The sequence below is a fragment of the Dipodomys ordii genome, unplaced genomic scaffold (assembly GCF_000151885.1).
Source record: "Dipodomys ordii isolate 6190 unplaced genomic scaffold, Dord_2.0 Scaffold122, whole genome shotgun sequence".
NCBI classification, from domain to species: domain Eukaryota; kingdom Metazoa; phylum Chordata; class Mammalia; order Rodentia; family Heteromyidae; genus Dipodomys; species Dipodomys ordii.
The window spans coordinates 344,144-361,522 of NW_012267338.1; the positions used below are offsets into that span (position 1 = coordinate 344,144).

Sequence of the window (17,379 nt, forward strand, 5' to 3'; positions counted from 1 at the left end):
TTAAAATCATTGTAACATTTTAATAAAGGAGCAACAAGTAAAAGTCCTCAACCTTTTCTTCACAATGTTTCAAAATAGGCCACCAAATTAACTTTGTCCCTGACCTAAATTTTTTTCTAAATGTTATGAAAAAATATAGTATTTAAGTGCATATTGATTTTTCTTAATACCAATTATACACTTTCAGCAAGTGTAATTTTATTTATCAACTGTACAAATGATTCCTTCAAATGAAGAATTAAAGGTAAAGAAAGCCAAAGTTTTAATTATATTATAATAAGCAATTTTAAAATGTAATGTTTACCATAGGGCAAATTAAGTCTGTACGTAGAGCACAAAATGATTCACATATTTTAATATTAAGAAGAAAAACTATGTATAATTCATACCTACCCTGCAAGGAGGAAGAAAAAAACCTGCTTATGTCAGCCTTAGGAAACAAACAGCCCTAGCAAGTGACCAACTAGAAAAGACTCTCGCTGTAGCCTCAATAAATAACAGTAATGATGACAGCCACCTCCCATAACTACATTACAGCCATTGTCCACATCTGATTATACTAGTCTAGACCTTGAGTAAGCACATATATACATTTTTACCAAGAGTTTCCAATAGCACTACTCTCTGTTTCCTGGGCTTTCTCTGACCCCCATTAGCAGCAACTGTCATATTTTTGCTACTAGACATGACCATTGATGGGAAAGTAAAAATTACTGCTTTCCTGAACTCAAATATTTAAGAATGTGGGAATAATTGTCCTTTTTCAATAATCCAATCACAATAACATTGTAATGCCTTTAGAGTTAATTACAGAGCCTGATCACAAACCAAAACTAAGAGGGAAAAAAAAAAGACTTCTTTTAGAAACACGAAAATGACTCTAGCCTCGCGTCAAAGACTCCATAAACTAATAAGCCTTTATTATTATTATTATAGAGGCTGATTCCCTAATTCTTCATGTACCTGCCTCCTAGCTTATGTAGCTTTCTTTCTGCTCTCCTCACTTTTCAATATTCAATATTACAAAATCCATAAATTGATATTTATCAACTCCTTTCTGACTTAAGCTCTTGGAAACAACTTTGAGTAAGAAACCAAATAGGGGGGCTGGGAAGGTGGCTCAGTGGTAGAGTGCTTGCTTTGCATGCATGAGGCCCTGGATTCAATTCCTCAGCACCACATAAGCAAAAAGAAAAAAGCCAGAAGTGGCGCTGTGGCTCAAGTGGTAGAGCGCTAGCCTTGAGCTGAAGAGCTGAGGGACAGTGCCCAGGCCCAGAGTTCAGGCCCCATGACCGGACCCCCCCAAAAGAAGAAACCAAATAGGTTTTGAATGTTGGAAAAGGAATATAATATATTCATAAACTGATTTGTTAAATGGCAACTCCTTTGTACAACTACTTAAAGATAATATAAAGAAAAACATTAAAAGGTGGTAGTCACATAATACACAAGGTTGCTGTCTCAGAAAGAACAGTCTAGATGAAATATGTATGTATTAAAATAATAAATGTGCATGTGTTTCATACATATGAAGGCCAACCTATACCTTTCTCTATTGAGATCTAGCCAAGTGGCATCCACGTTCCTGGAAAGCAATACATTCAACTTAAAGACATCCATATTTTATAACAGGAATGCAAACAGAAAATACTCTACAAAGCCATTATCTTCTTCCTGAGATTATAAAAATTCATTACTTTAATATAAAAGTCAAATTTAAATGAATATCATTACCTGATATCGATCTGTTTTTCAAAATTTATTTTGTGTGCTAACTCCTGATGCAAATTTTAAAACAACTCATAGAATTACAGAGGCCACAATGGAAGTAAAGAACCTGTTAGTAACTTAACATATTCTAGGCAAAAAAAAGTCTCAGAACTATGAAAGTACTTACTCTCAACAATATGCAGAGAAAGAGAGAGCAGACAGTTACTTGGAGAAAAGGAAGAAAAGAGGAAAAGGATTCTGCTCGCACCCCATTTCAAATTCATTTTTACAAAATACCAACTACTGTCTACTTCCTCCTAACATTGCCAGTGTCTTGTCCTTGACATTTCACTGGAACTCTTCTCTCTATCCTAACTATCCTTTTGTAAACTACAATATCCTCTGTGTCACACTGTACCTAATTCCCTCACTCACTTTTCTGACACTCAATATAGTACTCGCCTCCTAGCATAACAGCAAGCTTTAATTTTCTACCTTTACCAATTAAATTAAACTCTGTGACGGTACTGATGTCCATGTTGTCTATTTCTTTACCCCCTAAGTTCAGAATATGGACTAGTATAATGCCACTGTATACTTCTAACTTGAACATTGCCTAAATAAAGCAAATGACTATTTTCACTTTAGTTTAAGTTAAATTTGTTCCAAATTCATTTCTTTTCCATTTTTATCCCCTAATTCACATCCCTTTTTTCCTATAAGACTCATTTGATTTATTCTGGGAAATTATTTCAAGCAGACTTAAGCTGATAAATGACAGCTAGATAATAGCTCTATTTTTATAGATGTATCATATATATATATATATGCTGTAACAAATACATATATGTGGAATTTATAACAACTACATTTATAACGAAAATACATCCTACAAGTTTGCTACAAATTATCTTATTTCAATGTTGTGTACATTTGGCTCTTCTGAGAAAAGTCAAAAAACAAAAACTATATCTATCTATCTATCTATCTATATATATATATATGCACTTAAATCTGCCAAATATGAATTAAACATTGAAAGCACTTAAATCTGCCAAGTATGAATTTCAGGAGAATCTTGAGTTCAAAACCAGCTGGATTATAGCAAGTTTAAGGTCAACTAGGACCCTATTACAACAAACAAGTAGATAAGTAAAATCCTAAAAACATGGAACCTAACTTTTTGAGGGAAAAATGTAATACAAATGCAATGCTGTTATTTTACATTAAATAAAAATCTTTAAAAGTAAGCACAGAAAAAAATCCTACATATGGAAGCCAAGTCCTATATAAAAGTAACCAAAAATCTTCTTAAAAAACTGTTCTATTAATTTTAATTGTTGATCAAGTTAGAAAAATAAAGGTGAAAAATGATTTCATTATGTCTGCTTTAAAGTGAACACAAAAGAATAAAAACACATGTCTATTCCAAATAAGGGGAGAAATTTTTAATCCTCCTTTGATAAGCAACTAAGCCTTCACAAAATGATAAACAATAAGCAGTCTAATTTTTAAAGAGGAAAGAGCTGCATCTCTTATTATAATGTAGCCATACATAGTTCTAAATCAATTTGATCAAGGGTTGGAATATTTAGAAAGAAAGAAAATCTCTATTCAACTAATTAATCTTTGGAACTATAACATCCGCTACACAATCCAAAGTAAGATCATATCCAAACAGCTGCTTGTAAGTATTTAATTGAAATTTTTCCATAAGGTATTTTATTACACATATAATTTAAAATTTTAACTAAAAAGCATATGATTCTATAAGTAACACTGCAAGAGTTTCCAACTCAAGATCTCTAGAGTTCAATTCAGATTTTTCTCTTTCATTGATAGATAAGAATATATTCTAGCCACACTGCTTTCTTAAGTAAGTATATCTTGGCATTTTTTTAAATCAAAGTATAACCCAGATCCAACATACAAATGATAAAGATGAAGGGGAGGGTCATAGTAAGATGAACACTTTTGGCTTTTCTTCTTTCCTGTTCCCTCGTCACTTTCCATTCCATTCATTCTTCCCCTCAATCATTCCACAGACATTTGTTAGCAATCTATGCTATTTAGAGAAGGGCAAGAAAATGCTAGAGCTACTAAATGAATGCTCAGAAAGCAGAAATGCAATCTAAGCAGCTAAATTTTGAAGAGACAGACAAGTGTATTAGTACTAGAAACATTATGTCTTTTATGAGGGCTATTTACATATTCAGATACAGTCTGAGTTATTGCTGTAATAAGCAGATACTGACTGTCCCTAGAGGATAATTAAGGGATGTGTCCAACAGTATGTGGGATAATGTGCCCTTTCTGTGTGCATTCCAGGATGAAGGAAAGAGAATGGCCACACAGCAGGACACATAAAAGTAAAGCCTTGGGAGACTACAGAAGTTCTCAGAATGTATTTTTTAAGTGCAATATTATACTTACAGGTTATTTACATTACACATTTTATAAACTACAAAATTCAAGATCAGTATTTATACCTTACAATTTTTAAATAAATATTGTACTTTTAAACTAGTCTCCGTAAGGCATTACATCCCTGACTTTTATTATAAAAAATGTAAGGAAGGAAGTGGTGCTATGGCTCAAAGTGGTAGAGCACTAGCTTTGAGCAAAAGAGCTGAATAACAGCACCCAGACCCCAAGTTCAAAAAAAAAAAAAAGATTTTGGGAGGAAAGGGATGGTAGAGGAAAAAACAAAGGAGGAGGCAACAATGTTTGATAAGAAATGTATTCATTACCTTGCTCATGTAACTGTAACCCCTCTGTACAGTATTTTCACAATTAAAAAAAAAAGATTTCAGTCTTTGCCAGGCTCTTGTGCCTCACACCTGTAATCCTAACTGCTCAGGAGGCTGAGATCTGAGGATTATGGCTCAAAGCCAGCCCAGGCAGGAAGGTCCATGAAACACTTATCTCCAATTAACCACTAGAAAAATGGGAAGTGGCGCTGTGGTTCAAAATGGTAAAGCTCTAGGAGCTGGGAAGGTGGCTCAAGTGGTAGAGCACTAGCTTTGAGCTGAAGAGCTGAGGGAAAGCACCCAGGCCCAGAGTTCAGGCCCCACAACTGACAAAAAAAAAAAAGAAAAGAAAAGAAATGGTAAAGCTCTATACATTACTTTCTGAAAACATGGCATGCTATAGACTAAAGAGCCTTAAAATTTCCTAAGACTATAGACCATTTGCCTTTCAAAAATTAATTTTACATCAATTACTTGCAAATTTAGTAATAGATATAATTAAGATGTTACACAAATAGTCGTAAAGGATTTGTGATATTCTTGCTTATGTGGAAATAAAATTTTTGTGTTTTTGTAAAAACCAAAAGTTTGATTGGTAATTATTTTAGCAGTATAAGATAAATTTATTCCAAAGGCAATGTTATTCTCAAGAAAAATTAAATTCAACCTATGAAAACAATACATTTACAACATATCTTATTAAACATATAAGATAAGGAAAACATTTCTCCAAACAACTATTTATGCCTGACCTAAGTAATTGATTTGCTAATGATATATTTCAAGTCTGATAAACTCTACACTGTAGTTGTCTATAAAGGTCTTCATGTTACTTACACTAATAAAACATTAATTAAGGGCCAAATTTATAGCAGCTACTCTATAAATAAGGTCAAGGCAGGTCAGACTTACATGACAAGAAAAAGAAAAGGTTGATCTCAGGAGTAAAAAGGAAATCCTTATAACTACTCTTCTAATCTCTAGACTTTGAGATTAATTTGTGAAAGAAAATCAAATCAACTCCTTTAGAAAAATAAATCCCTGAGTCATTCCTTTAAATATGTTCAAAACAGGCTGGGAATGTGGCTTAATGGCAGAGTGCTTGCCTTACACGCATGAAGCCCTGGGTTTGATTCCTCTGTGGCACATACACAGAAAAAGCCAGAAATAGCACTGTGGCTCAAGTGGTAGAGTGCTAGCCTTGAGCAAAAGAAACTCAGGGACAGTGCCTGAGGCCCTGAGTTAAAGCCCCAGGGCAGACGGGCATACAGACAGACAGACAGACAGACAGAGTTCAAAACTCCAAATAAATTAGAGAAAACAAATTCAAATAATTGATCAACTATGTCACTAATGAATATTGTTTTTGTTTCCAGCATTGTTTAGATCAAGTACATCAGTCATAGATAAGGGTTGAACACTAGGCACAGAAGCAAATTAGAGTTTCTAGGCATGAAAGGCTACCAAAGCCAGAATAAGATACCTTACATATTCTCACAATCAATGGCTTAGGTCTTGTTTCCTCTATTTCAAATGCTTTTCACACAAATACCCTACAAGTTATCCATAAATGCCACTTTTCTAAAGTGTCATTGGCTAATTATACTTATCCTTAAGAATACATTCTCAAGAATCACATATCCTAGTTAATTTATCTTCCAAAGAATTGTTTACTGTTATATTAATAATTTTAATTTAATCACAAAAATTTAACATCAAGCATTACAACTCTGTTTTTAATACTAGCCTGTAAGCACCCATAATCTATTTCAGAGTGAAAAAATTTTAGTATTATATAAAATCAAAGTTTTCTATATCTTTTTTTCCTTTTCCATAACACAAGAGAGCCTGGATATATAATCAATAGTCTAAATAGTTACAATAGTGATTGAGTCAAGTCAGCAACACGAGCTATAAAAAAAAAGAAAAAAAACCCAAAAAATTAGAAACTTCCCTGAAATAATACTTGTGCTTAGGATACAATTTCGATGGATATATACTTTGAATTTTGAATTCCATAAATGAAAAATCAGCTACCACAAAACAGACACAGAGTAAGAAACTCATCACTCTCATTTTCTCATGTTACTTTTAAGATTTTATTTTGCTACCTTAGGTTCATTTCTTCCTTTTATCTCTTTCATCTATACTATTAAATTTTCTTTTCTTTGATTGTGTGTGCTTCTGCTATTTAAAAGAGACCCACAGGCATATATCCTCCCTCCTCTCTCATCTCAGAAGATAAATCAAAACTGGTTCCCACTTCTACTTATGGTCAGGCTATAACATGAGAGGTAATACAGACAACTAAGTACAATTATTGGCTCTACAAACATAATACAATTTTACAGGAAATGCAAGTAAATATGACTGGTTTTCATACTTCAGTCTACTTTTACAAAACTTAATAAGCCACACTTACTAAAAACAAAGACCAGAACCTTATCAATAAGCGTAACTATGAAGAAAATTACAAATTCTGACATATTTATAACAGTAAGAATTCTAGTGTATTACTAATTACAAAACAATACAGAATACCAACATATCAGTTCACATGAGAAAAATATATTTAAGATTTTAAATACATTTAAGATTTCTAAAGTAAAATATGAATAGATATAAAATAGATTACCTTCCTTCATTGACAAGTTCAATAAAAGCAAGACCTGCATTCTTCTGAATAGAATTCTGCCACTCCTAAAAAAAGAAAATAGCAAAAAGTAGCTGAAGAAATTTCACTCTGTTTCTTTTAAACAACAGTAATGAAAAATACCACAGATATCAATGCTATATCAATTTCATACCTAAGTTCTTAAATGAACACTTGTGTCAACCATGATGCCTACCAACATAGCTCTACAATCATACTAAAACTGATACGGAAAAGTTCATTAAACTAGTAAACAACATTCAACATAAACTAAATAAGCCTATCAATATTCAATTTTCCCTATTTGTTCTTAATTGAAATAGCTGTGAGTTAGGTAAAAGATAGCAAAAAAGATCTAAGGCTTTGATTTTGTTTTAATAAAAAAGATCTACCACCCAAAACGTTGAGAAAAGAGAAGTTTAAAAATTAAGTTCAAGTTAAAAATTAAGAATTACATTTAAAAACTTGAGTAAAGCATATTTTACAAGCTTCACAAATAATTACTAATAACAGACAAAAATGAATTGGAATAAACCAATATTAAGAAGGAAAACTGTAATTTACTATCCTATAAATTAGCAGTAAGTGGTATAACTACATTCATTAGCCATTAAAAATTTATTCATTAAACTTTATCCACTAGAATGACATGCATTAAAAAGCTTAGGAAGAAAATCAATCAGTAGTGTATGCTCAAATGAATTCTTCAGGCTATTACTTCAAAACATACATGAAGCATGAATAAAGGAAATGGCTCCAAGAACTGAAACATACCTAGATCTGAGAAATACCCATTAATGGAGCCATGTGTATAATTGTGGATATGTGTGTGTGTATGTAAATGTCTCGATGTGTGCAGATGGTCAGGTATCTTTCAAAGAACTGAAATAAGAACAACACAAAGAGCTTACATGATATCCCTCTACTGACCTTTTTGTTTTTTCCTAAAACTTACAAAAGATAATATTTAGCTACTTATCATTGTTTACCAGAAACATAGTAATATTATCTGAATTTTTAAATTTTATTCTCTTATAAAGATAGTGTACAGAGAGGTTACAGTAAGGTGATGAGTACATTCTTGTTAGAGCATTGTTAGCCCCTCCTTTGTTTTTCTTCTACTATCCCTTCCCTCCCTCAAGTCTTCTACTCCCCCCCTGCCACCCCGGCCAAAGTTGTAAAGTTCATTTCCAACATAGTGCTTGTGAGCATCATTGTTGCAATGGGTCATCCTGTTATCTGAATTTTTTGTGATGCCGAGATAGAAAGTTAAGACCTTGTGTTGGCTAGGCAAGTGCTATACTAGCTGAGCTATGCTCTAAACCTTTCGCTTTTATTTACTTTATTTCTTTTTTTTTTTTGTCGGTCGTGAGGCTTGAACTCTGGGCCTGGGCGCTGTCCTTCATCTCTTCAGCTCAAGGCGAGAGAGCGCTCTACCACTTGAGCTACAGCGCCACTTCCGGTTTTCTGGTGGTTTATTGGAGATAGGAGTCTCATGGTCTCTCCTGCCCGGGCTGGCTCTGAACCGCGATCCTCAGATCTCAGCCTCCTGAGTAGCTAGGATTACAGGCCTGAGCCACCAGCGCCCGGCTTACTTTGTTATTTCTTGGGTGGTACTGGCACTTGAACTCTAGGAGGAGCTAGGGGGGAACTCTACTGCTTGGCCCATGCCTCCAGCTCTTTTTGTTCTAGTTATCTTTGAAGCAGGATCTTGCTTTTTTGCCTGGACTGACTAAAAGGCAACCTTCCTATTTACACTTCCTATTTGTAAGTACCAGGCACAAGCAAGCATGCCCAGTCTTTTCTTTTGAGATGGGGTCTTGCAAGCTTTTTGCCTGAGCAGGCCTTGAACCATGATCCTTTAAATCTCCACCATCTGCAAAGCAGAGATGACAGAAAAACATCACTGTATCCAGCTACTGATTCAGATATAGTCTCCAAATTTTTAACCAGATGGACTTACAATCATCTCCAAACAGTAATGATCACCAACTCCTGAGTGACTAGGATTGCAGGCATAAACCACAAGTGCTGGCTTATTTTGATGTTGAGATAAGTCGTGTTTAACTTTGCCCAGATGAGCCTTAAACCCAAAATATTTCAGTGTCTGCCTGAGTTCTTACACTCTAACTGCCCATGTATCACACCTGCCCCTCTTCTCAAGAAGGTAGCAGGAGGGAGATGAGAATAAACTGAAGCCACGTATCAATTTTATGGTCTGAGTGCAGAAGATACTATTCATTTCCCAGGGACAGCACAGTGGGATTCTAAGCCACAAAAAGTTGCCCCAAACCTAGTAAGGCACAGAAGTAAAACAAATTAAATAGCCAAAAGAGCTAATACAATCTTGAACAGTTTTATGCTGTAGGAATAATAAATCAGGAAGCCTTAAAATGTTGTAGAAATAGCTATGGATCAAATAAGATGAAGAAAATACAACTGTGCTCTTTGTCAGTGATTCCTCAAGGATACATAGGCCAAAGAACAGAAACATAGTCTTACTCCTTAGCTTCTACATCTAACATAACGTTCTTAGCAAAGCTATTTGGAAATTTGATGCACACAAAAGAATGGGAAGGCAAGATCTGAAATAAAATGTGTTATCATTTAAGTCATGCAGTTTAAGAAAAATTGTCAAATGAAACTTAAAACATAAAGTAGGAGAAGAGGTCTAAGAAAGAACAAAGGACCAAACACTTGTGACTCATACCAGTAATTCTAGCTACTCAGGAGGCTGAGCTCTGATACCATGCTACAAAATCATCTCAGGCAGTAAAGTCCCTAAGACTCTTATCCCCATTAACCAGAAAAAAGTCAGAAGTAGATGTGTGCCCCAAGTAATAGTGCACCAGCAATGAATGAAAAAGCCAAGCAAGAGTGTAAGGACCTAATTTAGTCTCCTGAGCTTTGGTGCTCAATGCTAGTGCTGTACTACTTGAGTCACAGTTCCTCTTCTGGCTTATTGGTGGTTAAGATAAGAAATAAGAGGAGTCTCACTAAGTTTCTTGCCTGGGCTGGCTTTGAACTTCAATCTTCAGCTCTCTCAGTCTCTATAGAGTAGCTAGGATTACAGGTTTGAGCCACCAGCATCTGGATCACTTTTTTTAAGTGCAAAGTAGTAAAGTAGCCAAAAACAGGGACAAATACAATAAATGGTGAATTAATCATTATGTTTTACAAAACATCTATCAGTAACAGGGTAATGAAACCCATCTCACCATTGCTTTTCAACATCATATGGACAATACTACGTAGCACAGTTAGACACAATCTATTTACATTAAGACAAATAAATGTAACAGAAGACATAAATTTAGTAAAATAGGTAAAAGATCTATATGAGAAAAATTATAAAATTCTCACAAAAGAAACCAAAGGAGAGCCAGGCACCCATGGCTCACGCCTGTAATCCTAGCTACTCAGGAGGCTGAGTTCTGAGGATCGCGGTTCAAAGCCAGCCCAGGCAGGAAAGTCCATGAGGCTCTTATCTCCAATGAACCACTAGAAAACCAGAAGTAGTGCTGTGGCTCAAGTGGTAGAGCTCTAGCCTTGAGCTGAAGAGCTGAGGGACAGCACCTAGGCCCAGAGTTCAAGCCCCACGACTGCCAAAAAAAGAAAAAGAAACCAAAGTAGAACAATAAATAGAGATATTTTATGTTCACAGAAAGGAAGATACAATATTGTCAATGATCAATTGTTTCCAAATTTATCTACAGATTCAATGTAATCTCTTCCTAACCGCTATTTGTAGAACTTAACAGACTAATTTTAAAGATTATACAGAAGCATAAAGCAATGAAGAACAAGAATAAAGATGAAATACTAACCCTACTTCACTTCAAGACTTAGTATAAAGATATAATAATCAAGAAAGTATGGTATTGCCTCTTGCCTCAAAAATACACAGATCAAAGGAACACATTAAAGAACCCAAAAATAGACCTACATATATACAGTTATTCAATTTTTAACAAAGTACCAAAAACAATATAAGTGAGAAAAAGATTAAGACTTCAACCAATGGTGCTGAAAAAATTGGACATCCACATGTAAACAAATACATCTAGAAACACAACTTTTACAAAAAAAATTAATTCCAGATGGGTCACAGACCTAAGTGTAAAGGACAAAACTATAAAACCTTTATAAGATAACATAGAGGAAACTCTAGATATGTTTGAATTTGGCAATGACTTTAGATATAACAACAGACACTGCATGAAAAACAGACAGACAAACCAACAAATAAATGAGGTTAAAATTCACAATGTTGAAATTAAATTTTTTTCTGTACAAAACACAACATCAATAGAATAAAAGAAAGCTACAAACTAGAAATATTCACAAAACATCTAATTAAGTACTGTTACCCTAAACTGTACAAAGAGCTCTTTAAAATTCAACAAGGAAAAAAGAACCCCATTTAAAAATTGCCAAAGACTGAAGTGACACGTCTATAGAAGACACACAGATGTAAATAAGCATAAAGGATTTTCTACAGTATATATCATTGAGGAAATGTGAATTAAAACAATGAGATATTGCTTCATATCCAACAGAATGAACAAACATCAAAGACTAACATCATTGAATGTGAGGAGGTTGAGTAATAGGAAAGCTCATTCATTGCTGGAGAAAATACAAACTGGTAGAGCAGAGAGCTGGGAGATTCTGAACAAAATCAGATACACGCTTAGCAAAGAATACCTCAAGAATGATCCATGGGCCGGGTGCCGGTGGCTCATGCCTGTAATCCTAGCTACTCAGAGGCTGAAATCTGAGGATTGAGGTTCAAAGCCAGCCTGGGCAGGAAAATCCATGAGACTGTTATCTCCAATAAACCACTAGAAAACCAGAAGTGGCGCTGTGGCTCAAGTGGTAGAGTACTCGCCTTGAGCTGAAGAGCGCAGCGACAGCACTCAAGCCCAGAGTTCAAGCCCCATAACCACCAAAAAAAAAAAAAAAAGAATGATCCATGAACTTTACACAAAGGAGTCCAAATTTTACTCACTTAGTAAATAACCTACATACAGAAATTTCTAGCAGTTTTACTCATAAAAACAAAACTTAAGCAACAAAGACATCCTTCAACTGAATATTACCAGCACTAAGAAGAATGAACAATTGAGCAATGAAAGACATGAAAGTACATATTACTAAGCAAAAGATCAGAAAATCTAATACTGTAGGATTCCAAGTAGATAACACTGTAGAAAAGGAAAAACTATGCTGAATGAGCAAGAGATGGAAGAAATGAATAAAGCAGTAACAGAGAAAAGATCTGTAGTTATAAAACTATTCTTTGAGATGCTGCTATGCTGAATCCAAATTCAATTACTAGCAAAAAAATTAAAAGTGGTAGGGACCAAGCCGGGCGCTGGTGGCTCACGCCTGTAATCCTAGCTACTCAGGAGGCTGAGATCTGAGGATCGCGGTTCAAAGCCAGCCCGGGCAGGAGAGACCGTGAGACTCCTATCTCCAATAAACCACCAGAAAACCGGAAGTGGCGCTGTAGCTCAAGTGGTAGAGCGCTTGCCTTGAGCTGAAGAGCTGAGGGACAGTGCCCAAGCCCAGAGTTCAAGCCCCACGACCTACAAAAAAAAAAAAAAAAAGTGGTAGGGACCACACCAACAGAGGGACTCATGTGGCAGGTAAGCACACTATCACTGAGCTACATGCTACTGCTAGTTTACTACTTTGCACTTAAAAAAAAAGTGATCAAGATGTTGGTGGCTCACACCTGTAATCCTAGCTACTCTAGAGACTGAGATCTGAAGACTAAAGTTCAAAGCCAGACTAGGCAAAAAATTCTGTGAGACTCTTACATTTTATCTTACTTCACCAAAAAGCCAGAAGAGCTGTGACTCAAGTAGTATAACACTAGCATTGAGCACCACAGGGACAGAGACAAGGTTAAAACCCCAAGACCAGCACATGCTTGTGCACACACATGCACACGATAGGTAAAATGAATAGTGAAGTAGGATTGTTAAACTTGATTACTATGATAAAAATGCCATAATTGTCAAAGATATCATTAGGTTTCCTCATTATTTCTCTATACTATGAACTATTAAAATTAAGAAAATAACAAGTATCAGGTTCATAAATGTATATTAAGGATTAATAATGTCTATGAAAAAAATTGAAACCCAAATTCTTCAATTCTCTTATTAATCCAGATGTTGCTCAGAGCCAACAAGTGTTTTCCATAATAAAACATGCTCTAAAGTAATTTGTGGAAGTTGTCAAAACCAAAAAGAATATTCATTAATCATGCTATCCTAAAGCTTTTTTCTCCAGTTCAGAAACAACTATCAAAGAAGGCGTTAGTCTAAACAATTTCATAAACCACAGCTCAATATAACCTTTAGTGAGTTTTAATAGTTGAAAGAAAAGCTTAATGGTCATCATCTTTCATGATCATTTCAATATTTCATCACAATATCTAGACTAGGGTGATGCAAAATGCATAGTACACTTAAAGGTCTTGGTTATCCTTTCCCCAGAGGTACTGATGCAAACCTGTTAAAAGCCTCAAATCTAACCACTAATGTAACTAAGTAATTTTAAAATACATTTCAGCACTTTGGAAAGGAAGAACTCAGAAAAAAAAAAAACATATCAGAGTCAATAATTTCATACCTGTTCTTAAGCTGTATTTAATTGATTATCACTTCCTTAGGCCATAATTGTTGACTAGTCAATTTTCACTAAAATACTATTTTAGTTTACTAATGCTTTCAAGTCCTGCAATAATGACAAAGATAATACACAGTAATGAAATCTACTAAGGAGAATTCTACAAAAATTCCCAAACATCTGTTTGGTGATGAAGTTTGTTTGCTAGAGAGAAAAAAAAAAAAAAAAAGCTGGGTGCTAGTGGCTCATGCCTGTAATCCTAGCTACTCAGAAGGCTGAGATACAATGATTGAGGTTCAAAGCCAGCCTGCGAAGGAAAGTCTGTAAGACTATCATCTCCAATTAACCAACAGATAACCAGAAGTGAAGCTGTGACTTAAAGTGCTAGAACACCAGCCTAGAGCAAAAGAGCTCAGAGCAATGCCCAGGCCCTGAGTATAAGCCCCATGACCAAAACCAAAACAGAACAAAACAAAAAAAACTTCACTAATAATATGATCTCTATTCCCCTCTAACCTCCACAAATAAACATAGGTAACATATAACAATTGGTGTCATTAACTTATTCACTTAAATTATTTTAATAGAATTCTAACTCCTTTGAGCAAACTTCAGTTTTATACAAACTCAATCTCCTAACATATTTACTGTCTTGGAGAAACTAAAAAAAAAAAAATCATGATTTCCAAATATGAACATGCCCTAAAGCAGATATGAGGAGTTTATTGAGACGTGCTAAATAAAATCCATTCTACCATTATTCTATTTTGTAAGTGATCAATTTGTCTAAGATTGAATGCAGAAATTTTTCTGGTGGCCTAGATAACCTCTAAACTTCCTTTTACTCTTCTGACTTGCATTTAATGACTAATGATGCTGAGCATTTTTTATATACTTACTGGAAAGTGTATAATTTCTATCCAGATTATTTGTATGCTTTTCCACTGGATTTCATTTCTTTCTGTTGTTACTGCTGAGTTTCATGTAGTTGATTACATAGGTATTAATCCTTACTGGATGAACAGTTTGTGAATATTTTCTCTCTTCCACTTCACTTGTTGACTGTTTCTTTTGTCACACAGAAGCCTCTGAACTTGATGTAATTACATTTCTCTTTTATTTCCTTTGGTTGTTTGGCCTTTCAGTCTTTCTCAAAACATCCTGGCCTTGCACAAACATTTTCAAGGGTTTCCCTTATTTTCTTCCAGTAATTTCATAGTGTCAAGTACCATGTTTAGCTTTAACTGGGCAGGACTAAAGTTTGAACTCTGTTCCTCCTGCCTGCTACCTGGCACTCACCATTTGAACCATGTCTCCAGTCCTGAGTTTTTACTGGTTCTTTTTCTTTCTTTTTTTTAGTCTCGTTCTCCATAGGGAACATGCCTGAGTCACAATACGCCTACATTAGGCTTCCGCAGGCACACCATTGTCCAGCTTTCCTCCATAGAGATAGAATGTGACTTTTTAAAAAAAACAATCAGTTAACTATAGGTTGTAGATTTTCTGGGTTCTTTATTCTGTTTCATCCATCTTTGTCAATATCTATGCTAAAACTATACTTCCTGGTTACAATAAAAAATGTATAATAATATATTTTCAGGTTCGTCATTTTAAAATCTGCAGCTTTGCTCTTTGATTTGGCTAATTACCTTCTCTAGAGGCTTCTCATGAATTTTAAGATTGTTTTTCTCTATTTCTGTACATATCTATAAATCATTCTGAACTATTCATGACATTGTCCACACACACACAGTAACTATTGTCAATTACTGTGTATTCACGATACAGTTTTTGTAGGTTATGTGTCTTGAAATTTATCTGTTTTGTCTAGGCTTTCCAAAATGTTGGAAAATTGTTTACTAATTTTTCCCCATTATATTTCTGTTAACAAATGTAATATCTCCTGTTTTATCTCTGATTTTACTTACTTGGGTCTTGCTTCTTTGGTTGTTTCATTCTTAAATTACTTGAAATTTTCTACTTCTTTTATAGATACTTATTGCAATACCCTTTTTAGTAGTTTTTGCTGTATCATGTAAATTTGAGCTTTCAATTAACAATAATTCTATCTCAGATAAACATCATTTCTTATGAGGCTGCCAATGCTCAAGCTGTATATCACATAAGATTTGATATGTTATTTCTAATTTCCTTTATTTCAAGAAACTTGAATTTCTATTTAATTTCTGTGTTGACAGATGAGCAGCATGTTTACTTCTGTGTATCTGTACTCTTTCACCATCCCACTTACTGATTTCAAATATTATACCATCAGGATCAGAGAGGATACATGATTATGAATTCAGTTTTTAAAAATTTGCTGAGATCCAGTCATGGCCTATTACATAGCCTACTCTGGAGAATATTGCACATGGTAAACATAAAAATTTGTATTATATGGTTATTCAATGAAATGTTCTATAAAAAAACAGGTACATTTTGTGCATGAGTTAACTGTTTTTTTAGTCTAGATATGTCCCATTAATGACACTGGTTTTGAGGCCACCAATTAGTCTATCACTTCCTTTTAACTCTAATAATGCTTACTCTACTTAACTAGGTATTTTGGCACTGGGCATAAATATGAAACTGACATCATCTCTTGCTGTTTTATTATTGCAGAATGCATTTCCTGTCTTAAATTCTTAAACTCTACTTTATTTTCTATGAATATAGCTGATCCCATGGTTTTTCTTATTTGATTCACATAGAACAACTTTTTCCATTTCATTTTCAACCTGTCTATATTTTAGCAAGGAGCTGAATTTCTTGTAAGATTTTGTTTAAATCTGTTTAGTAAGTTTTATATATAGCTAAGTAAATTTTATATATAGCATTCAAGGGTATTATTGATACTAAATATGGATTGTTCCTTAGACAGTTTATTCATTTCTTCCTCTTTTGCTCATCCTTGTGGTTTGTTTGCCTTAATACAAACTCTTTTCCTCTTTCTGTTGATCTGTCCTACAGGTTAGTTTTATACATACACAGACATGTTTCACATTGCTGCTAAATATTGAACTTCCTTAGCACCTCTTACAAGGCCAGTCTGACGATAGATTCCATCAGAATTTGCTTATCTTGTAAACTTTTATTTCCTCTTCCTGAGGGAAGCAAAAAATATTCTTAGGTTGTCAGTGTATTCTTTCAGAACTTTAAATATATTACCCTAATTTATCCTGGCCTCTAAGGTTTTTGCTGATAAATCTACTCTTAGCTGAATGGAGATTCTCTTATATGTGACTTGCCATTTTTTATAGTACTACCTGTCTCAAACATTTTGGTTTGACAATAATATGCCTTGGAGAGGCCTTTCTTGGAGACTTTTTTCATCTTTCTGGACTTAGAAGTTGATATTTTCTCTCAAGATTTGTTTACAAGTATTATTTTGTCAAATGGATTTTCTATGTTAGTTTCCTTGTCTTCTGTAATGTTCACTTGCTTCAAGGTATCCCGTAAGTTTCACAGGCTTTCTTTCATCTCTCACAGGTTTTCTTCATTTCTTTTTCTTTCATTTACTTCCTTCTTCCTCCTTACTCTCTACTTCCTTCCTTTTAGGTCTAAACGGGCTGTTTCAACCTGGAAGTTATTTCAACCATCAACTCTGAAATTCTTTTTTTCTGC

The 17,379-nt window shown here is 34.4% G+C and overlaps 1 protein-coding gene across 3 annotated transcripts in view; it reads right to left on the reverse strand.

The window, feature by feature from the left end:
* Window positions 1-17,379, reverse strand: part of Lrba (LPS-responsive vesicle trafficking, beach and anchor containing) — a 443,002-nt gene that overhangs the window by 285,540 nt on the left and 140,083 nt on the right. For all 3 annotated transcript variants that reach the window (XM_013029761.1, XM_013029760.1, XM_013029762.1), the window contains one exon: window positions 7,096-7,160. In XM_013029761.1, the coding sequence (XP_012885215.1) occupies window positions 7,096-7,160 (65 nt within the window). The remainder of the gene's footprint in view (window positions 1-7,095; window positions 7,161-17,379) is intronic.